The sequence below is a fragment of the Bicyclus anynana genome, chromosome 8, assembly GCF_947172395.1.
Source record: "Bicyclus anynana chromosome 8, ilBicAnyn1.1, whole genome shotgun sequence".
Lineage (NCBI taxonomy): Eukaryota > Metazoa > Arthropoda > Insecta > Lepidoptera > Nymphalidae > Bicyclus > Bicyclus anynana.
This window is the reverse complement of record NC_069090.1, coordinates 15559220-15582912: the sequence shown is the minus strand read 5'-3', so window position 1 is coordinate 15582912 and position 23693 is coordinate 15559220. Positions and strand designations below refer to the sequence as shown.

The following is a 23693-nucleotide window of genomic DNA, read 5'->3' as shown; positions in this document are numbered from 1 at the left end:
GTGTATCATTAAAATAAATAAGCCACTACGTTTCTCATCGTATTTTCGTTTTTGCAATCATCTAATATTGAATTTTCAACGAAATGAAACAGTCATCGTCATTTTACGTAAAGTGACAGTGAATGAATAGGTACTGATATAGTATCCCATATTCGTATCACTGTTGAGCACGAGTCTCCTCTCAATGTGAAAGGATTTAATCCACTAAGCCTTAATCCACTACGTTAGTCAAATGCTAATTGGCAGACTTCACACACGTCAATAAATTCTCAGGTATGCAAGTATCCCCACGATGTTTTTCCTTCACCGTTTGAGACACGTGATATTTAATTTCTTAAAATGCACATTACTGAGTTATGTAATGTGTGATGCGTGTGGTAAAGTTGGAGCTGCATGCCTCTAATCGGATTCGAACCTACGCCCTACGGATCAAGGCAGAGGTCATATCCCCTGGGCTACCGCTTCTCTACAATTAATATTATTATTATTTATTTATTGAACATACACTATTTTATTTTACTGTAATTAAGTAATAAAACCTAAGTAAGTATTAAAAAGGTTTCAAGTGAATGTTGTTGAAACATCTTTTCGAATTATCCAGTTCCTCTTGGACTATAACGATAAAGATAGGCTTTAGGGCGTAGTAAAATGGAGGTTCGACGATCAAGATGAGAATTTAGGTGATCCCTGTAATCGGTAATTTGTATATATTTGACTGTTTTGTTTTAAGTCCAGTTGACGATTGACTTCAAACTCACCGCCAATATAAAGAGTTTTCAAATGTATAATTATTAAAAAAAAAAAACATTATAATAATTTCTACCTATTTCACTTTGAAGTCGGTGCCAAGACTGTTTCGATAAAACAAACCATAATTTGTTGTTGTTGTGACTGTTAAAATAAAACAAACCATAATTTGTTGTTGTTGTGACTGTTAAAATAAAACAAACCATAATTTGTTGTTGTTGTGACTGTTAAAATAAAACAAACCATAATTTCAGTGCGTTTATTTATAATCTATTTACATAGTTCGTCAAAGATATGTTTTTATTCGACATTTTTTCAAGTCTTACTTAGATAATAATCCTTAACAAAAAACATCTACTATATTATATTAAAACTAAACTAACTTTATTAATAAAGCTAGTTAAGAGATTAAAAACTAATTAATTTCCTTACAGAATTATTAAAAAAAACATTAGCCATAATTATTGAAATTATTTTATTGGTTCCATTGAAAATACGACATAAGAGTACTTAGCTGAGATTCGAACCTTTGACCTTTTGAAATACAGTTAAATGATGATGCTTATATACATACATTGCTAATTTAGACATAATTAAACGTAATTTAGGTGTTGTGGCTAGTTAAGTACCAGTTGTTATGTTCTGAATGGTATAATTATGCTTACCCTAGAAGTACAACCACCTCTTTATTTTTGCTGATTTAAAAACCCATCACCACCATCAACTTATTTTATTGTTTGGTATTTGTGACCCGTACTAAATCTTTTATTGTGACACGAGGTCTTTTTGACCCCATAACATTTAATTCTTTCAGGGCGTTTCATCATCATTATCAACCCATATTCGGCTCACTGCTGAGCTCGAGTCTCCTCTCAGAATGAGAGGGTTTGGCCAATAGTGCACCACGCTGGCAGACTTCACACACGCAGAGAATTAAGAAAATTCTCTGGTATGTTTCCTCACGATGTTTTTCCTTCACTGTTTTAAGAAATTAAATATCACTTCGTTATATTGACTTATAATATATTTGGAGAGATATCTTTTTAATCACTACTTTGTGGTTATGGTCTTTGCGCGATGGAGAACAAGGCAAAGTTACTCTTTTAGCGCATGCAATAATTATTGTTTTTATTAGCCGCACCGCAATTGAGACACGTACGGGGCTACTTAGACCTCGTAACACATCGAAAGTGTTAAGCCACTGTTGAACAATGCGCCTTTGTGATTAACTTGTTACATTCCGTTGTACAAACCAGTGGGTAATTAGCAAATCAATTAGTAATTGTGTCCAATACTCAGCTAATTACAGCTGATTATGATGTTTAGGTATTTGGTACAAAGGAATTTCGCCGCTTCAGTTCAGTAATACATACCGGATTATACAAATTTTCTTATAGCTTCTCCCAGGAATCGAACGTAGGACATCGTGATAGACCACATTGGACCAATGCCTCCTTGGTGAAGGATCCAACTTTTTTCGAGTTTAACGGAGTTATAGTAGGACATTGCCAAAAATCCAATTGATAACTTCCTTTGAAGTAAAATGGCGTGCATAAGGTCGCTAACTAGGGTAAGCACCTTATGTAAAAATTGTACAAATGAGAACTTCCTGGTCCTATATACTGGTTTGCAATAGGTCCTCAGGGTATGCAGTACATTTTTGCGCCTATGAAGTGCTTGAACGCCACTCTTGTAGTTCGATTTAAGCTTTGTGCCGTCTCTGAAGTTGGTTGTATGGTCTATTTCTATTCACGGTATAATATCGTTGGTCGCATGTTAGTCGCCCCGAGGCTACGTTACCGCTGATACCTAAAAAAATTATTGATTTATTTAAACAGCTTTATTGCAACAAACACATATATAAACATAAAATCTTAGAACTAAGGGTAAAATGCAGTGCAAGACCTTATCACTAATAGTGATCTCTTCCAGATTAACTATGTTTTTAGATAGCATGAGTACAGTGACAGATTCACTCTTGAAAGTTAGCCGCGATTCACGATAATAGTACGTATTATGAACGTCATAAGGCAACTGTCACCATACCCATGCTATCTAAAAAACGCTATAGGTAACCCGGAAAATATCACTATTAGTGATTAGGTCGCCTCTTGCTCTGCATTTTATTCTTAGTTCTAAGATTTTGTATGTTTATATATATGTTTGTTGCAATAAAGCTATTTCAATAAATCATTATAATTTTTTTAGGTATCAGCGGTAACGTAGTGGCGATGGTCTTCACTTTTAATAATATTGTATTGTGCATCTGTTCCGTGACGTCATAAAGTGTGAATCGGACTATAACTATTTTAAAATCAGTTAAATTGCATGGGATGATGACAGTTTTTTAAATTGTATATAAATTAAGAGTATACTAATAGTAAAGCAATTTTGTAAAAGTAACAGGGTATCTGCGATCATTACTTTCGGAGCTACAGGGATTTAAAGGGTCAGATTTGCGGCGCTGCCGCGGATCCCTGAAAAACGCTCCATACAAAATGGCACGATTTAGTGACGTCGTTGGCTCGCTGATCGTTAGGTTTGTATGGGCGTTCAAACAAAATTACTAATATCTTTGTTATTTGTGCGTTTATGTTTATAGTTCATTTATTGAAAAATGTCACATTTAATGAAAGGAAGCTAAAACTGTATGAATTTTCAGCTAATTACGATAAAAAAAAATTTAATAGATTTTGAAATTTTATAATATTATTTATTTTGCAAATATCCAGACAATCTTTGCTTTTTATGTATAAATGAGTTAACATTGACCGTATTTACCCGAATGTATCATAAAAATCAATATATTCAAACCTAGTCATCATCCCCATTGTTTTCAATCGATTCAATGTATGGCTAAATTATCAGTTTATACAAAAATAAAGTCCGGGTCGGTGCAGCAGTCGCTCTTCTTGTCCGGGTTGTCCGCGCTCCGGACCCACTTCCCGTGGCAGTGCGGCGCGACGAGCGCGTAGAATCTGGTGCTGTGGCCCGCCACGCCGTGCCCGCCGCACCGCCATTTCAGGTCCCGGCGGAGAGCTGCCGTCTCGCACATCACGCATACTGTGTTGCCTGGTTGGAAAAAAAAACAAAAATTTATTTTTTTTAGACTGAAATTCGTTTGTTTTGAGCATAGACTAATAACCTATAGATCCGCAAAAATTAACAATTTTTTACTACAAACGTAAGACACTTTTAAAAAAAAAAATTATATACTATGCACAAAAATTAAGGGAGCAGAAAAAAAATCCAAATTTTTGGGGGATTTTCAACAGGCTGTAACTTATACAAAAATGGTCGTACAGCAAAAAAAAAACCAAAATTGTAGCTCTAAGTGTGTAGTTTTTGGATCTGAGTTTGAAAATTTTTTTTTGAAAATATTTTTCGAGTAATCATAAGAAAACCACCGAAAAAAAATTTTTGAAATTTTTTTTGGTTTTTTTTTTTAATCTACGGACGTGGAAAAATTTTTTTCGACTCAACCTCCATATGGACCGGATAGCTTGTTTATTCAGATTTAATTTTGTTTTTTTTAAATCTCGATACGAGCATTTCTCGCTGAGATATCGATGTTTGAATGGAAAAAGATCATTTTGTCTTTGATTACCAATATCTCAGCAACCAATGATCGCACAGAAATTTAGAGGTTGGTTTTAAAAACTTGAATAAATTTTCTACAAGGGTTAGCAATTGAATTTTGAAAAAAAAATTTTTTTTCAATCATTACATGAATTTGAAAAAGCATCCAAAAAAGGGCTTTTTGTCGTTTTTTGGAAAATCAAGCGCCCAATCAAAAATATTGCGGAAACCACTGACGTTAAGTGTGCCTTTTACTGTTCAATATACCCACAAAAACCCTACAAAGTTTCAATTCAATCCAGCCAACCGTTTTTTTTCCCACTTGATCGAATTTTTGAAAAAATTAAAGGAGCAAGAATTTCGCTCTGAAAATGTCATAATTTTTATAATGCGGGCTGTTATCAGGAGCAGAGGTGGCAATACGCGGTATTAGCACAACACACACACACACACACACACACACACACACACACACACACACACGCACACACACACGCACACACACATCTTCGGAGAGTGAGTTTGGAGTCACAAAATACTGTGTAAGTGACGAACCACAGTGTCTCAATCTCTGATAAAACCACACACATACACGTGCGCAAGCACAAAACCGTAAATCCGCCGTGCAACCTCCACGTGGTACGCTTTGGGTAACGCTAATGTCGGCGGTAATTTTTTTTTTTAATTTTTTTAATTTTTATCAAAAATGAAAAAAATTTTTTTTTTTCATTTTTCTCTCAATTCTGTATTAGTGACTTGAAAAATTTAAGAAAAAAAAAATCGAAAATTTTTGAGAAACAAAAAAAAAAAAAAAAATTTTATTTTTTTTTCAATTGGCCCAAATCAAAAAAAATTAAAAAAAAAAAATGTGCGTGTGTGTGTGTGTGTGTGTGTGTGTGTGTGTGTGTGTGTGTGTGTGTGTGTGTTGTGCTAATACCGCGTATTGCCACCTCTGCTCCTGATAACAGCCCGCATTATAAAAATTATGACATTTTCAGAGCGAAATTCTTGCTCCTTTAATTTTTTCAAAAATTCGATCAAGTGGGAAAAAAAAACGGTTGGCTGGATTGAATTGAAACTTTGTAGGGTTTTTGTGGGTATACTGAACAGTAAAAGGCACACTTAACGTCAGTGGTTTCCGCAATATTTTTGATTGGGCGCTTGATTTTCCAAAAAACGACAAAAAGCCCTTTTTTGGATGCTTTTTCAAATTCATGTAATGATTGAAAACAAAATTTTTTTTCAAAATTCAATTGCTAACCCTTGTAGAAAATTTATTCAAGTTTTTAAAACCAACCTCTAAATTTCTGTGCGATCATTGGTTGCTGAGATATTGGTAATCAAAGACAAAATGATCTTTTTCCATTCAAACATCGATATCTCAGCGAGAAATGCTCGTATCGAGATTTAAAAAAAACAAAATTAAATCTGAATAAACAAGCTATCCGGTCCATATGGAGGTTGAGTCGAAAAAAATTTTTCCACGTCCGTAGATTAAAAAAAAAACCAAAAAAAATTTCAAAAATTTTTTTTCGGTGGTTTTCTTATGATTACTCGAAAAATATTTTCAAAAAAAAATTTTCAAACTCAGATCCAAAAACTACACACTTAGAGCTACAATTTTGGTTTTTTTTTTTGCTGTACGACCATTTTTGTATAAGTTACAGCCTGTTGAAAATCCCCCAAAAATTTGGATTTTTTTTCTGCTCCCTTAATTTTTGTGCATAGTATTTGCCATATATTTTTTCATAATATGACCAATATTCTCATTCCCCTCCAACTCGAGAAAGACTGTGCTAGGAGTGGGTACGACAATAGATCAACGGGGCGAGAATCGAACCACCACCCCTCGGTGATGAGTCCAACCGCTTTTACCGTTGAGCTATTAAGGCTTAAAACATCACTCACATAGTCACTTCTGTGACTCTGTGCATTTACAGGACGAAGGTCCTGGGTTCGATCCCCGGCTGGATTGATTGAAGTTTTCTTAATTGGTCCAAGTGTGGACCCTAGTTAAAATCCTAGTGTAGACATATCGTCAAGCGATTTAGGGGATTTTCATCCTCCTCCTAACAAGTTAGCTCGCTTTCATCTTAGATTGCATCATCACTTGCCATCAGGTGAGATTGTAGTCAAGGGCTAACTTGTAAATAATAAAAAAAACACACACAACTTGATCATGAAACACGCCTAAAACTCAAGTAATACAGCGTCCAAACTGATCAGTTTGGATCGTTCCGCGTTGCAAGCTCATTACTAAGGGCCCCGTATCAAATTTCGAAACTAGTCGAGCATACTCCAATATTGTATCACGTGAATTTTAGCCGTGCTTCATATGAATAACACTCATGATAGTTTAAATTCTAAAACACACACAATTATTATTTGAACTTAGAAGTGACCATGACAATATACCAGAGGGCGGGATTCGAATCAAGGACCTCACCTACCTTGACTCAAGACCCTTACCTCTATTGATAAAGGGTAGGATCTATTGAGGTGATTGAATGAGCTTTACCTATTCAAATTCGTTTAATTCAAGTAGAATTCTATTAATCTAACTTCTAATAGAAAAGCGCTTTTGAAACGTTTATTTTCTCAAATAGTAGGTAGTGACTCTATTATGGGTTTGGGATGTAGATTTTAACTGTGGCAAGCAGCAGGAAAATGATCTAATTAAAAATATCATCTTTTTCAATTTCAATTTAGATCAGAGAATCAGTACTGCCATACAACGTGGCAATACTGCCAGCCTTCTGAGGACTGGAAATGGAGAATTCCACAGTATTCCTGGGAGTGACCTTGGATTGTAAACTTCAGTGGGGTGCTCATATAGAAAAATTGTTGGGTAAACTCAGCTCAGCTGCATTTGCAGGGAGCTGAGTCATTCATATACATTTTTCTAGTTTTCGAATCGTTAGCGATCGTAGAAAAAGAATCGACGTGCCACTTGGCTAGGGGGGCTGTTTCTCAGTTTAAAGATAGGTATTCATTTCTGATATGAATTATTCAACAAAATCTTGTTTGTATCTAACCAACTAGATTCTAAAGACTTTAAGTTGTATTTCAAAGCAAGTCATCTTCAAATTGCACTAACCCAGAACAAGAGATTTGTGCCAGCCAAGTTATCAAAATATCAATATTCATCAAGTAATATTCGTAATATTCATATTCGTAATATTAATATTCACGTCCGTATATTACCTTCTCTCAAAGCCTTGTAGTCGGAATCGGTGTGGCAAGCCTTGGAGACCTTCGTCACTTCGTACTGCACGCAATATCTGAAACAATTTGATACGTCAAGCGAATGAAGATTTACTACGCATCCTGGACATGGTGTGGATGAATATCCGTAGGTACCATTGGTTCTCAACTTTATTTTCGCCCACAACCCTCTTTGGGAATATTTTCAACACAACCGACTAGACACTAAAATCGTGTATGGTTATATTTGATTTTTTTTTTTGTGAATAAAAATATTTATTCCGAAGATTTTCATATTATAAAATTTAAATCTAAACCTTCCGAACACTTCCCGAACTACTTATATTATAAATGCACATCGCACATGGTATAAAAATATTACAATAATATTTAATTTCATAATTTCCTTAAAGTTTAGTTTACCTTAGTCTCGTCCTAACTTTCGCCTATTTTATTCTTGATTTATTCTTTCAATTTAAACTTTTTCAATCTTTTTTTTTACTAAGTTTTAATCTGTCTTACAAATATTTATCCTCTGTATGATCGCATTGTCTATGAATCTTCTACTGCCTTACTTTTCTCAGTAGTACGAGCAGTAGATCGTTTTGTGACTGAGCTTGCACAGGGCAGTACCACCGCGGCGAGTAAGTTTATAGATAATGTACATAATAAGTTTATAGTTAACGGAATAATTACACAAAAGCGTAACATCTGCGCCTTGAGTTGTACACAGAAGTTTATATTCCTTGCATGGCCTGCGAAGTGTCACTTTGTATATATCCTATCCACTTACCATCAGCTGGACCACAAGTGGGCGTTATCACGAAGGTTGAGAGCCTATGGATTCTATACTAGGGGGTCTTAGTATATTGTCAGTTTATACTGCTCCAGTTACTTTATTATCTCCGTATAATAACATATTGTGTAAAATATCTGAGATAATATGAACTGTCAAGTAAATGAAGATTTACACGGCGTCCTAAATGTAATTTATACTAAAATTGGCCTTTATTGTCAGTTTACGAGGGAGAAACGGGATTATGGGAGGTAATAATTTTAATAATAAGATTATGAAAATGAATTTATAGTTAAACCTTGTACTATTACAATATATTGTGGTAGGTTGCTTAGAAGCAATTTGGACAAAATGTAGATTAATGGAAAAAAAATTACAATACAAATACAATTTTTGACAGCCTCTTCGGCGCAGTGGTATGCACGGTGGATTTTAAGACGGAGGTCCTATGTTTGATCCCCAGCTGAGCCGATTGAGGTGGTCCAGGTCTGGATGGTGGTTTCGGCCGTGACTAGTTACCACCCTACCGTCAAAGACGTACTGAAAAGCGATAGCCTTCGGGCACACGATGTCGTGTAGTAATCGAAATGGGTGAAGATTCATTTCATCCCACGACAAACCAGTTGGCACGCTTCCATCTTTGCAACATCACTTACCATCAGGTGAAATTATAGTGAAGGGCTAACTTGTGCATGGAAAGCAGTGATTAGGTCTAGGATGCAACGCAGGGTTAAATAAGCTTAAGCTATTGATTTTGGACATCTCTAGTAAATACTTACTCTCTATGTGAATTAGACTCTGGATCATCCGGGTTTCGCAAGCGAAGGTTCTTCCTGATGTCCACCGTCTCGTTGGAGTGCCGGCTGACGGACAGCGCTCCGGGGAGAATCATCGCTGACTCATCTAAGTAAACAAACTAAACTTAAAAACTTTCATCAAAGATTAACTAATTATAAGTGGTAGATCGAGACTTGATCGAAACTATGGGCCTCACAAGAAGGCTCAGTCACACAGCGAGCGATGGAACAAGCTACTCGTATGTTAGAAGTATATCTGCGTGAATCAGAAATGAGATCCACAGAAGAACCAAAGTCACCGACATAGCTCAACGAGTCGCGAAGCTGAAGTGGCAATGTGTGGGCCACATAGTTCGAAGAGCCGATGGACGTTGGGGTCTCAAAGTGCTGGAATGGTGACCCCGCAATGGAAAGCGCAGTGTTGGTTGACCCCCCACCAGGTGGACTGAAGACATCAAGCGAGTTACAGGGATTCGCTGGATGCGGTGGCTCGGTATCGTATTCCTCAATTACGGGTGGTATTAACATTAATTATTTATGTTATTGTGTTAGTATAAATAACAGGGTATTTGATGGCTTGAGCTCAGTTGTTTGTTAGGCAGCGTGAACACTGTCATGCTGTCGTGTTAGTGATTTTGTGCAATAATGTTTTGTGTTGTAATTATTGAACAGAAATTGTTTAGTGTGGGCATGGATAACATGTCGGACAGGGAAGGTGTGTGTTTATCCATTCTGAAAGGATCCTTTAAAACAACACCCAAGGTCACAAGTCCTGGGACCTGCTCGAGGTGTTTCCTCTACCATAATATAATGGTACACTGTCGTTGCTACCCTTCATGACACAAAAGCTCATATCATAGACCAATACAGGATTTAGATACAGGATTTGAATCCATGGACCTCTCAAGCCACAGACTAACCATTGGACTAACAGCATTTAACTGAATCAGAGCAGTACCCGCAAATTATTGTTATTTATGTAAGAGTACAATTGGTTTAATAGCTGCAGTCAGAAACACAGATTTAGTTGATAGCCGAAAGCATTACCGATAAATTACTCGCAAACCCTGAGCGTGGCTATCGAGTGTACGCAGCCGTGTGGACTGACCAAACAATATTGCCGATTAACAAGAAATTGTCAACAGTTTAAAGTTTACCTATCAACAAGCCGGCGTGCATGAACAAGCTTTATAGAATATCCAGTACAAACATTATGGGTAGTTATTTCGACGTAGAGTACAATGGAAACCACGTATGACCGAACTAATACGCATATAAACTAGCGGACGCCCACGAATTCGTCCGCCCTTAGACCTTTTTAATTCGGCCCTCTCGCTAAATCCGTTCTTAGCGGACGTCTACTAAAGTATTTTCAGATAGCATGGGTACGGTGACAGTCGCCTGTATGACGTTCATAATACGTACTATTATCACAGAAAACATAGCTATTATCGTGAATCGCGGCAAACTTTCAAGCGTGAAACGAACTGTAACTTCTTACTTGGTCTTACTTGGTCTGAAATAATTCATAAAATTTTGGACATTTCAATAAAACACACGCCTGATAATATATTATAGCAATGTTGTAAGTTGTCTAGTTGATCTTAAATTCACGAAAGCGTTTTCAAAGGAGGTCTGACAGCTGCTTAACATTTCAATAGACCCTTCTCGTGAGGATTCCAGCGCAACTTTAACTGATCTGTCAGTATTATATAATGATTTATTTATTTTGCTATCATCCGCGATCTGTCAGTTTTATAAGTGATCTACCCTTGATATATATATGATACTTGCACGCTCAAAGTGATCGATATAAAAGTACCTAAGTAGGTAATCAACATCAAAGTAAAATGGCCAGCTATTAGCGACGTCAATTTCAACACAACTATAAAGACCTATCTCAAACAGCACTTGAAATTTCTTGTTGCAAGCATATCTCAATTACAGATATTGTTGCCAATATGCTTGTTATGGAAGAAATGTTATAGGATTTAACAAAGATTATTTGTGTCTTGGAGAGTACGTTAAGCAGTCAGACTTGATCATTATTAGTAACATATGACAAGAATTAATCGCTTAAGTCCACCCTTATAACCTAAAGTATCGGAGAGTAGTGGTACCAAGATGTAAATCTTCTTCCATAAGCAATAGGAAAGGAGGAGGAGGTCTGAGCCTATTTCCATATCAAGTGCTGCCACACTATGCTGCCCGAGCCACGTGTTATGTAGCAGTTACCTCTGAGCAGTATATCGCTATCAATGCAGCCGTGATGCGCCTGGCACGCTCTGCGCTGCGCCAGCGATGGGCAGTGGTGTCCGCCGTGCGCCGCTGCCTGCACCACGCGCCGTGCACCATGCTGCCCGAGCCGCGTGTCGTGCAACAATTACCTCTGAGCAGCATATCGCTGTCGGCCGTGCAGCCGTGATGAGCCTGGCACGCTCTGCGCTGCACCAGCGATGGGCAGTGGTGTCCGCCATGCGCCGCTGCCTGCACCACGCGTCGGCTTCGCACCATGCTGCCCGAGCCACATGTCGTGTCGCATTCAGACCACTCCCCCCAACCAGACACCACGCAGTCCGTCACTGGAACAAAGAGACATAAACGGTCAGTGGCAATACCAGGAATAATGTTGCAACCTATGTCCTTACATAGACAGAGGACAGAGGGTTTTACCGTTTCAGCAAAGTATTTAAACACTAAAAAAATCAAGCGTTTTATTTGAGTTTTGTTATTATTAAACTATAATTAAAGTCTGAGAAAAAATACAAACAATTTTTTTAAATTTAGTTTCAGATCACGGAACACTTCAAATGCTTTTGGAGAGATGCGTTATTTCCCAAACAAAAGAAAACTCGTGGGAATTCTATGGACTCTATTTCACAGACACAGAAACTGTCCTAAAATTTTTTCTAAAAATAAATCTAAACATTGTAAACATTGACAAAATATTCTAGCGTACTCATTCAAGTAATAGATATCCTCTTACTTTATTATCCAGAATCGGGTTTATAAGTGGTTTATTGGATTGAAAGAAAATGACGTAAATAAAATTTCCCACAAATAAATATTAGAAATCATAATCTTGTTTTTCCACTCCAGCGACTCAAAGAGAGAAAAGAGGAAAATCACTAACAGCCATCTCAGAGCTAAAAGCATTAATATAAATGAATCTCTCTGTTCCTTGCGTAAATTTGTTTCTGAGACTACAAAGTAAACATCTTGTGGATATGCTTCCGGTCTTTAACCAGAGCCTATTTATAAAAGTATATCATTGTTTATAGAAAGACAAACATGTATATATAAACTAGCAGACTCCCCGCGGTGTCACCCGCATAGTTCCTGTGAGCATACTGGGATATTACCTATGACACTTATAAATAACTTAGCTTTGTATTGGTAAAAGTATTTACAAAATCAGTTCAGTAGGGCTTTCTATAAAGTAAAAAACTTCTAAAATCGGTTCAGTAGATCCAAAAAATACCTCCTACAACATAACATACAAAGCGCGGGCAATACACTATGTTATGTCTATGCTCTATAAAATATTATTACAGTTATGAACTAGCGGACGTAGTTCTCTTCCCATGGGGATATGGCAATATAATTTTCCATTGATAAAATTTTAAAATAATTTCAGTGGCTTAGGCATTTTATTAAAATGCTCTCAACAAAAACATTAAAAACATAAGTGTTTTACTTTTTATTTTTATTATCGTTTTTTATATGTCTACGTTTCGAAATCATAAACCACAAATTCTATAATGTTTGATTGACACGCACTCTAATATAATTCACACATACATACATAATTTAATCAAACGAAATCCATTTGAAATTCGAACGTGACATGGAAGCGACGCATGTGGCAGCCATGTTGGCAGCATAATAAAGGCGCGCGTGAAAACCGCTGTCAAAGGAACTACGAAATTGGCGCTTTTCTTTTCCCTTTTGTAAACCACACGTAAACCTACTCGTATTGGGAAAAGGCGTTTATTTAAATATTTTTGTTGTGTACGTTTTGTCTATATGAGTATTTGTAGATATTTTATAACAATAATTAAATTAAAAAAAATAACTACAGATATGAGTTTGTTTATTGGTTTGTTGCGCCTTCACTCCTGAAAACAGCAGATTTAAAAAAATCGTACACTGTTGGTAAGTTACACTATCAGCGAGTAGCAAACATATTCAAATGTCAACAAAGTGACAATCATCTGTCGTACGTGTAGTTTACATATACATTTATGTATATATAGTTTTTACACATCCTGAACACACAACTCGATATTGTAGACAATATTTAGCAATTATTTTGTTTAAATAACTTTCGTTGTGTATTACGCAACTAAATGAAATTAAGACAATTAGCCACCTTTGAGCGCCACAGTTTCGACTCTTTAGTGACATATCTAATAGTATGAAATCTTTGGGTAAAGTAAGATGAATTCAATAACCAGCTTGTCTAATTAATAAATTTTACCTAAGAAGTACATTTTAACTAACTTGCTTAGTTTGTCACTGGATCTGAAGTGTTACAAAACATCAGGTACCTAACAAAAACAGTAATTAAAAATTAAATTAAACATAATTATGTACCAAACGCCCGTTTCTTGTTACACTCAAATTTATTAAATTATGATTTGTTTGTAATTAAGATGGATTCCGCCTGTTTCATCGCTTTAATTAAATGCCCGTCCATTATTTTAGGATACTCTAAGAGCGAAGGGAACCATATTAATATCGCCTGTAGCAAAATTATAGCAAAGTTGATTTTTTGATCGTTGCATTTTTAATGTGACAGGGGCTGTGAAATAATATTGTGAAAATATCTTTTTAAATAATCATCAATATCATTAGGTACCAACCCATATTTGGCTCACTGTTGAGCACGAGTCTCCTGTCAGAGTAAGAGGGGTTAGACTAATTTAGTCCACTGCGATGGCTCAGAACGGATTGGCAGACTTTACACTCGTAAAGAGTTAAGCAAATTCTCATTGTATGGAAATTTTATCACCATGTTTTCCTTCACCGTTTGAGACACGTGATATTTAATTAAATAAATATTACAAAACAAAGGCCTATCTTCTGTCCGTCTGTTCGAAATAAACTCGAAAGTAATGAATTAATTTTTAAAATTTCATGTGGTTTGGACCAATAGAGTTATGATTAAAAAAAATTACGAAAATTCTCGGAAAACGTCAAGCCGCCTGCTTAACTTTAAAAAATCTTTTACTAATGGTAAGCTACGTTATAAGCGAGTGTGTGTGTGTGTGTGTGTGTGTGTGTGTGTGTGTGTGTGTGTGTGTGAATGAGAATATGACCACGGGAATGGGAACTACGCGGGAAAAAACGCGAGGTTCTGCTATCATCGCACTGGCCTTTCCAGCAAGCTAAGGTGCCTAGCGGCATCTAGTTACACCTAAGTCCGTGGTATTATTCAAATTTCTACAATACCCCAAGAAGTTTTGTAAGAGTTGTGGTCCGAATCAAAAAGCGATGCCGTATCGCTTGCGTCGAAACTTTTCCAACGCTAAACTTGCTCAAATAAAATGCAAGTAGGTGTTCTGAATATCAAAGTACAAAATAGTTGAATTGATTTATCGAACTTTCAACGATCCCGCAAATAGTTTTGCTGCGAGAAATAGTTTTCAAATGGATTTTTTATTGTTTGTTAGCCTAGATTTCTAAACTAAGTTTCTAGTGTTCTGAGTTGTGAAGAAATTGGATAGACGTTTATCATTTTCAGCCTATTTTGACGGCCCACTACATGGCCTGACCTTGGATAAGAAGATTTATAGTAGAGAGGATAATATGGAGCTTAGACCCACCGGGCTGCTCAAATGCGGATAGTGTCTGGTTCTTTAACAATCAATATCAGATGTTAATGACAACGACGAACCGACAGAAAATTTCTTAGAAGAAAATAAAAATATTTTTTATTAGTTTTCTATTCTTTACAACTTCCACTAGCCAGATCTGGGCCAATTACGAAATCCTTAATCGGGCCAGCCGGGGATCGAACCCAGGACCTTGGTCTTGTAAATCCACCGCGCTAATCACTGCGTCACGGAGGCAGTCATCTTAGTCATCGGAGCTTAGACCCATCACGCGGTTCCAATGCGGGTTGGCGGGCTAAAGTTGATAGTGTCTGATTCTATAAGAATCACTATCTTAACGTTCATGATGATCGGAACCGACAGATTTTTTTTAGAAAAAAGAAATGCTGAGTAAGTACCTATCTCATATTAACGACCCAGGATTTGAACCCACGACCTCGTGATCCAAAACCACAGAAGCTAACTACTGATCCAACGAGGCAAACCAACCACACGTATTGCCAGTAATTATTTTTATTACTTCTTAAATTGCCTGCGTAAGTGCATATTAGCCTTTTGTATGATTATCTAACTTATTTATTACTTACTAGCCTACGCTCCGCGGTTTCAGCCACGTAGTTCCCGTTCATGTGAGAAAACGGGCATAAAATATAGCCTATGACACTCACAACTAACGTAGCTTTCTACTAATTTAATAATTTTCAAAATAGATACAGTAGATCCTGAGATTACTCCCTACAATATCACAAACTTTACCTCTTTATAATATTAGTATAGATTTGCCTTTTATCTATCTAAGAATTATTGTGCAATTTTCTAGTAATTTTGACAAGACCCTCGTCTTACTCATATAAATTATTCAATCCACCATTTCCTTTACGGGGAAATTGTTACAGATACAAAAATAGAAATGTATGAAAAACGCCGAATTTTCTATTTTCACGTGGGCCAGTTAAGCGTCCGTATAAATGTCCCCCATCAGTGACAAACACCCTCTTCATGAGGGTAGAATGTATAAGCGATGGGGTCACTTCGTACACTTCATCTTTGCGAATCTGTGCTCTGGAAATAGTTTCTTATGACCGTATGGTAAATAGATAGGGGTTACGCGTATATATTTGCATGTGTTTTACTCAACATGGGTTGTGATATTTTTTGGATGATACATCTATAAACTTATAATAAAATTCAGCTTATTGATGAGCATAAGACTCCTCTGAGAATGAGAGGGATTAGGCCACGCTGGCCTAATGCAGATTGGCAAACTTTACACTGGTAGAGAATTAAGATAATCCTCAGGTTTCCTCGCGATGTTTTTCCTTCACCTTTACACACACGTGATATTTAATTTCTTATAATGCACAAAACTGAAAAGTTGGAGGTGCATGCCCCGGACCGAATTCGAACCCACACCCTCCGGAATCGGAGGCAGAGGTCATATCCACTGGGCTATCACGGCGCTCATTAGCTAATAAAACTGTAACAGGTCAAATTCTGTACCTTGAAGAAATTTTGAAATTTTGAAAGGATTATATGTATAATCAATAATTAATACTGAAGCCAAAAATATATATTTTTTTAATTTTTGTTTGTCTGTCTATCTATCTGCCTGTCTGTCACGCTGAGACTATTGAATGAATTCAAATGAAACTTGGCATGATTTGAGACTATATGAACAAGGTATTGGATTATTTTTGTCGTGAAAATTAAATCAGAAGGTGGTGAAACAGGGTTTGAAAATTTGTATGGAGAGAAAGAGGGGCAGTTCTTATAAAATCACGAAGGTCTGACATTCACAGACTCCGAGTCCCGAACGACATCGTTCAGGACTTTCACTATAACATTCTAAATAAATAAACAAAGTACACCAAAGACGTTATACCCTATTGATATTCCTAACATAAATATCAAACGGAAACTCGAAGTATTTTTATATTAAAAACGAAGATATTCTCGGTCGCCAAAGCTTGCGGCTCGGTCTGTAAACATACCTAGTAGCTGAATAAACAGAAACAAGAACATTTTGCACTCGCTTGGTTGTGCTTTTCTATTCTGCTTTTCTATTGCAATTTGATCGCAAAATAGAGCGATTTATAAAATGGATGGACCTCGGAGATAAAGCAACGAAATGGCAGTGATTATCATCATATTTTTGTTTATGCAATCATCTAACATCACAGATATAAGAAGTAACTAGATTTATAAAGTGCCAACTGTTTGTATTGAAACCAGCGTACCCGGGGGCGTGGCCTTACAAACACATTTATAGTGTAATAATACTTATCACACTGATAAACTATTCACTTAATTGGCTGTTTAATATTTAGTAAAAAAAGAAATATGTTACCCTTATTTTAAAGTTGAAAATTATTTATTACTGTTGTCCCAGAACAAATGAAAATTCTTGAATGAAAATTCATGAATGAAATCTATAGTACCGCTACTCGTCACTAGTTGTCTCTATTTATAAGCTTTATTACCTTATAAATAAGATTCAAAATTATCCTAACTTTGTTTTATTAATATTGTCTAGGGATGTGAAATAACGATAGTCTTAAACATCGATAGTCTCGTTACTCGCAGTAAATAAAACGAACGTGTGTTGTTTAAAAAAAATTTGAATTTTATAAAACCAAGAAGAACAATATATAGGTCAATCAAAAATTTAAAATATATGAAGAAACACACACAAGAAAGTAAAAAACAAGCATTTTTTTAATGTACCAATCTGAAAAAACATTAATTCAACTGAAACTTTGCACGATTCGAGTTTACACAACAAAGAAGGTCAAACACAAGTCCATAACTTGTGTACTTGAAAAATTAAGTACTTTCCACGAAACCTTAACAAATAGGGGATAACCCTATTTCACCCTTTCTATTTTTATATTCGCAACATGAAGAATCTATAACCTTCTTCGTACTATTTGCTTAAATTGTGCTAAGTTTCATTTGATTTTATTAAGTAGTTTCGGAGTGATACATTTGGAAAAACCAATGTTAAACAATGTTTCACAATTTTCTCAGGAAAATTTGACTAAGAAGTGAAAGTGATATAAAAACAAATATTAAAAAATAAAACACGACATAGTACAGTGTCGTCATATCTTTCTCAGACTATTCTTTTCCAACTATATTTATTTACAGAAGATGAGTTTTTATAATTTTTTCAGTATGTACTGTACAATATTTGACAATACAAAATAGACCAAACTGCAAGTATTGTTATGCCTATCTTTAGATATCATCAGAAAAACACCGCAATGTCACATTATTGCAATGTCTAAATTCGTTCGTTTAAGTTTTGAGAAACACGTGACCAGCTGCTCTAAGTATTTCGTAAACTTAATTCCTAAATATTTCAACGAAGAGATTCACTCTTTTCTGCAAAGTAAAAATAGTTCCTAAATATATAAAAAACACGATAGTATATTTTTTTGAATTCGTCGGTTTTTGCAGAAAATAACTCAATTATTTCCTATTTAACTATAATGAGTTGCGTGATGAATGATACCAGTAGATTATTTTCCAACCCGTTAGTAGTCAATAGGTCAATTACAAATACTCAGACTTGACGTTCCTAATACTTTAAGCACGTCACTTTATTTGTATCCTAAAAGAGCGATTTTTATGCGATTTTTAGAAAAATAATCTTTTTCCACTTTTCATTAACGTGTCTGACTGCGTAAAATGTTTGAAACAAATAACAATGCGGTTTTGCGTAAAACAAATTTTTCTTCCTAGTCGCCTCGATTAATTTTTTTCCTCTCCGAATTCCTAAAAAAAATTTTCGAAAATTTATAGTAGTAGTAGATATAAAATATCGATATATTATTATCGACATCCCTAAATGAATAGCCAAATGACATATGGCAGCGGCTTAAATTCAAAACTAACATAAATCAAAATTACACTTTTTTCAGGAGAACTAAAACAAGAAAAATAAAAACTATTTTTTGGTCTATTTTTCCTCTTATTTTATATAAAGCATAATATAATATATACATTGGAATCATAATTTTAAAATGTTTTGCAGTTTTCTGATAAACGGAATGCTGGAGGAGATATTAAAAGCATAAAATATACTGCTTTTCAATTGAAACCTTTGGCTTTGAAATCAATAAAATAATCGTATATTTATTTATTATTATATAAATATAAAATAACAAGGATTATTAATATTAATAATTAATACATTTAATTAGGAATATAAGAATTATTGCAATAAAATCATTTTTGTATATTTTTGATTTATGATAGTTTTGTTGTTGTTGTTGACGCAGCAAATGTATGCCCACTGGTGTCAACAGAATCATCGAGAAAATCGAACTTGTATTAAAATAAAGTAAACTTTAGTACTATTCCCGTAAAGTTTATTTTAGTTTGTGATTTTGAGTAAAATTATTTTTTCATATTTTAATGAAAATATAATAAAATACGTCTTAATGATGGTACGAAACACCATAATTTGATACATGTTTGTGGCGGCTATCATTTTTGTATTCCAAAACGGCACAATACAGCATTTTTCTAATCATTTTTAATTATTTTCATTTACCGATTTTGACAACCGCAGGACGTAACGTGTCAGTCAACGAAACAAGACTGCTAGTACATGCGCGGATAGGCTTGCGAAGTTCCGCACACCCGGGTGTACGCGGGCCACGCCCCTATGCTACTTCTATTGCTAAAAGCGTTAGCTTTTAGCGATGTCTGTTCTGTGTCTAACATAGTATTTTCAACGAAATGTCATAAGTATCTACATTTTACGTAAAGTGGCAGTAGCAATTATTAGAATTATTTGAACGCAAAACCGTTATTTTGGTATTTTCGTTGAAATAATCATGTTAAATGATCATTATTAAACAAAAAATCACCGCAATTTAATGTAAAATTACATAGTCAAGATAATTTTGTTGAAATAACTATGTTAGATGATCACAATTACGAAAATACAAATATAAATAAAAAAAATATCTTTAACAAAAAATGGAACCGACTTCAAAGACGTATTACATTATTGATTTTAACTCAAAATTACTAAATCGATTTACTTGAAAATTAAATAGGACCAATCTGGAAGTATATTCTTTCAAAGAAAAAAAGGATTTTCAAAATTGGTTAGTAAATGACGAAGTTATGACAACAAAAATTAAAAAAAAATACGCATCGAATTCAGAACCTCCTTTTTTGAAGTCGATAAATAAAAGCTATAGAAAAGAATTCAATTGAACTTTCAAAGTTCAACCTTTATGGACGTAACCTTTATGGTAGGGTTCTCACTGTCATAAAGACGGCACTTACCGACATGGCCGCATTTATGTAATGTTCTGTAGAAGCGTCACGTACTGCCGGGGATAGTGTAAATTGTTTTAGACCATTCTATGTGGATAGAGAGCTCATCTCGGAATTTTAATAGGGTTTAATGACTGGCTTTGGCTTCACCTGTGCCGTAGGTGATAATCCGCTAGCCTATTCACTATTATGGTTATAACAACCTATTAAAATAAACATCAAATCAATTTGTTACACTCAGAAGCTGCCTAGGCCTACATTGACTGACGTCAACCGCGGTTTGCTTTAAAGTTAGGAGCTGGCGATCATCATTACTTGGTCGATCGTCGATCGGTAGTCATTTAGGTAAAGGTAGGTGTGGGTTTTACTTATACAATGTAAATAGATCGACCGATCTTAGTTATACTTTATGAATTCAGATTGATCTCCGATCTTGGTTCACACTTTAGTTATAGTTAATTTTAATTTATTTTGTAATAATTATTAAATAGCAAAATTTGTTATAAATATATAATAGTTTAAAATCATACGTATTTGCATTTTTCAACCCCCTAGCTGCCCCAAAACGTAAGTTATTGACAAATAGTTATTTACATAATGTGTCATAGTGTGTCATATCCACGAATAAGCCCCGCATGACATTTTAACATAGAATCTCAATTTCATATAATCGTATATCGTCAACTAACATACGTCAAAAATAGTGAATTAGCCTGCTAGGCTTGTAGCCATGTGGTACGTCGATTCTCTTTCTACAAACGCTAATGCTTTGAAAACTAGAAAAATATATGGGAATGACAGATGCGATCGATAACTTGCTCACACCCATTTTATAATACACGACATCGTACCGGAACGCTAAATCGCTTGGCGGTACGTCTTTGCCGGTAGGACGGTAACGGCCACGGCCGCAGCCTCTCACTAGCCAGACCTGGACATCAGTCGGTCCAGCCGGGGATCTAACCCAGGATCTCCGTCTTGTATGTCCACCACGCATACCACTGCGCCACATACTCCGTCCCTGTCTTTAATAATTATTATTACAGACGTCTGTTAAAATATTAATTACTAGCGAACGCTCGCGACTTCACCCGCGTGGATTTCAGTTTTTCACAAATACCGCGGGAACTATGGTTTTTTTCGGAATGAAAAGTAGCCTATGTGTTAATTCAGAGTAAAATCTATTGCCATTCCAAATTTCAACCAAATCGCTTCAGTAGGCGCAGCGTAAAGGAGGAACAAACATACTTACACACTTACACACACACGAACTTTCGCCTTTATAATATTAGTGTGATAGTGTGTGTGTTACCAGTGATGACCTATGGTTCCGAGACTTGGTCGCTAACTATGGGCCTCATAAGAAGGCTCAGAGTCACACAGCGGGCGATGGAACGAGCTATGTTAGGAGTATCTCTGCGTGATCAAAACAGAAATGAGGAGATCCGCAGAAGAACTAAAGTCACCGACATAGCTCAACGAGTTGCGAAGCTGAAGTGGCAATAAGCGAGGCACATAGTTCGAAGAGCCGATGGACGTTGGGGTTCCAAAGTGCTGGAATGCCAACCCCGCACTAGTAAGCGCAGTGTTGGTCGACCCCCACCAGGTGGACTGACGACATCAAGCGAGTCGCAGGGATTCGCTGGATGCAGGCGGCTCAGGATCGTGATGTTTGGAAAACCCTACAAAAGGCCTATGTCCTGCAGTGGACGTCCATCGGCTGATATGATGATGATGATGATGATGAGTGTGTGTGTTAAATGTGATTTAACAACAAAACCTGCTCGCATATGGTCTACGACATATCTAACAATATCAGGTAACAACAAAGGTATTATCCGGCACGTTATCATTGCAATGCTATCCATCTAATCCATATATTCATAGCAGATTATAATCCGATGCATTGTCTACTTGTCTAGTTGTGATGTGATGCATATTATGCTGATCAGCAGTGATAGGTACTTATCTACGAGTAGCGTGCATAAGGTTTTTAACTAGGGTACGCCTACGCATTATACATACAAACTGTAAATTGGAAAATTCGTTATTCAATACAGGTACTCAGTGTAGGCAGAGCTTTTTAACCGACTTCAAAAAAAGGAGGAGGTTTCTCAATTCGACCGTATATATTTTTTATATATATTTTTTTTATGTGTGTTCGCGCATAACTTCGTCATTTATAAACCAATTTGGATAATTCTTTTTTGGTTGGAAAGGAGATGTTTCGAGGCTGTTACCATGATAAGAAAACCAGGATCTGAAGATGGGATCCTGGAGAAATACCACAACTAACATAAAGTTGTGTACAAATTTCCTCTTTTGAGCGCCTCATTTTTCATGCGCTAGTAACACTAACAGCATTTAATATCAATGCCTTCATCAGTCAATTAGTCGTATTTAACAAATACACCTATAATCTGCGAATTGGGTTGCAGGTTAGTTAGTAGTCAAACGCTAAGTGTTATAAGTCATAGGTGCCATACATTTAGTTCAGCTAAGTACATACTTACCTCAAAGAAAAGTATTGAGGTCAGGCAAGCCTGCTATAGCTACAGCCTCGTTTACAAAGGCTTTCCTTCAATTAGTAGCTAGAAACAGTTCTTTCATGTCAACTCTCAAGACCTTTTTTACCCTTTGAATACAACGCAGGTACTAATAAGAAAGAAGGCAAGAGTTGCGACTTAAAAGGAACAATAATTAACTTTTAGACTTTCATGAAAGCTTCTAACTAGTGCAATGTTTAAGTCTTTTAAACGGATAATGAAGTCTCGTTGGTGCAATGGTTAGTCTATGCGGCCAATGAATTTTATACTATGAGTAGATCGGTTACGTCCCTACAAAATCACCACAAAAAGTGATCCGAATCATCATCATCATCATTATCAACCCATATTCGGCTCACTGCTGAGCTCGAGACTCCTCTCAGAATGAGTAAGGTTAGGCCAATTGTCCACCACGCTGGCCCAATGCGGATTGGCAGACTTCACACACGCAGAGAATTGAGAAAACTCTCTGGTATGCAGGTTTCCTCACGATGTTTTCCTTCACCGCTTGAGACACGTGATATTTAATTTCTTAAAATGCACACAACTGAAAAGTTGGAGGTGCATGCCCGGACCGGATTCGAACCCACACCCTCCAGAATCGGAGGCAGACGTCATATCCACTGGGCTATCACGTCATATCCACAAAAAGTGATCCGAATAAAAGGCGAGCGCACACATGCACAATTATGTCTTTAATTCCATTATATATTTATGAATATATAGTTTTTACACTTCCTGAATACACACCTCGAAATTGGACGATATTTAGGTATAATTTGTTAAAATAGCGTTCGTTGTTGACCACAACTAACATTGAGATGACTATAAATTTCCTCTTTTGAGCGCCTCGTTTTTCATGCGCTAGTAACACATCTAACAGTATTTCAAC

At 36.0% G+C, this 23693-nt stretch overlaps 1 protein-coding gene across 3 annotated transcripts in view; it reads right to left on the bottom strand.

Annotated features, from left to right (window-relative positions):
• Positions 1 to 992: 992 nt before the first annotated feature.
• The window catches only part of LOC112046005 (somatomedin-B and thrombospondin type-1 domain-containing protein), a 56219-nt gene continuing 33518 nt past the window's right edge, over positions 993 to 23693 (bottom strand). Inside the window, exons 3-7 of one of the 3 annotated variants that reach the window (XR_008251007.1) lie at positions 11511 to 11705; positions 9106 to 9229; positions 7531 to 7607; positions 3562 to 3819; positions 993 to 2556 (exon numbers count right to left, since the gene is read on the bottom strand). Coding sequence is in view for 2 of the 3 variants with exons in the window: in XM_052883004.1 (XP_052738964.1) it covers positions 3617 to 3819; positions 7531 to 7607; positions 9106 to 9229; positions 11511 to 11705 (599 nt within the window). In the remaining variant the exon portion in view is untranslated. Of the gene's footprint in view, positions 3820 to 7530; positions 7608 to 9105; positions 9230 to 11510; positions 11706 to 23693 lie in introns of all 3 variants that reach the window. The other 2 variants (XM_052883004.1, XM_024082446.2) reach the window with 2 other exon arrangements.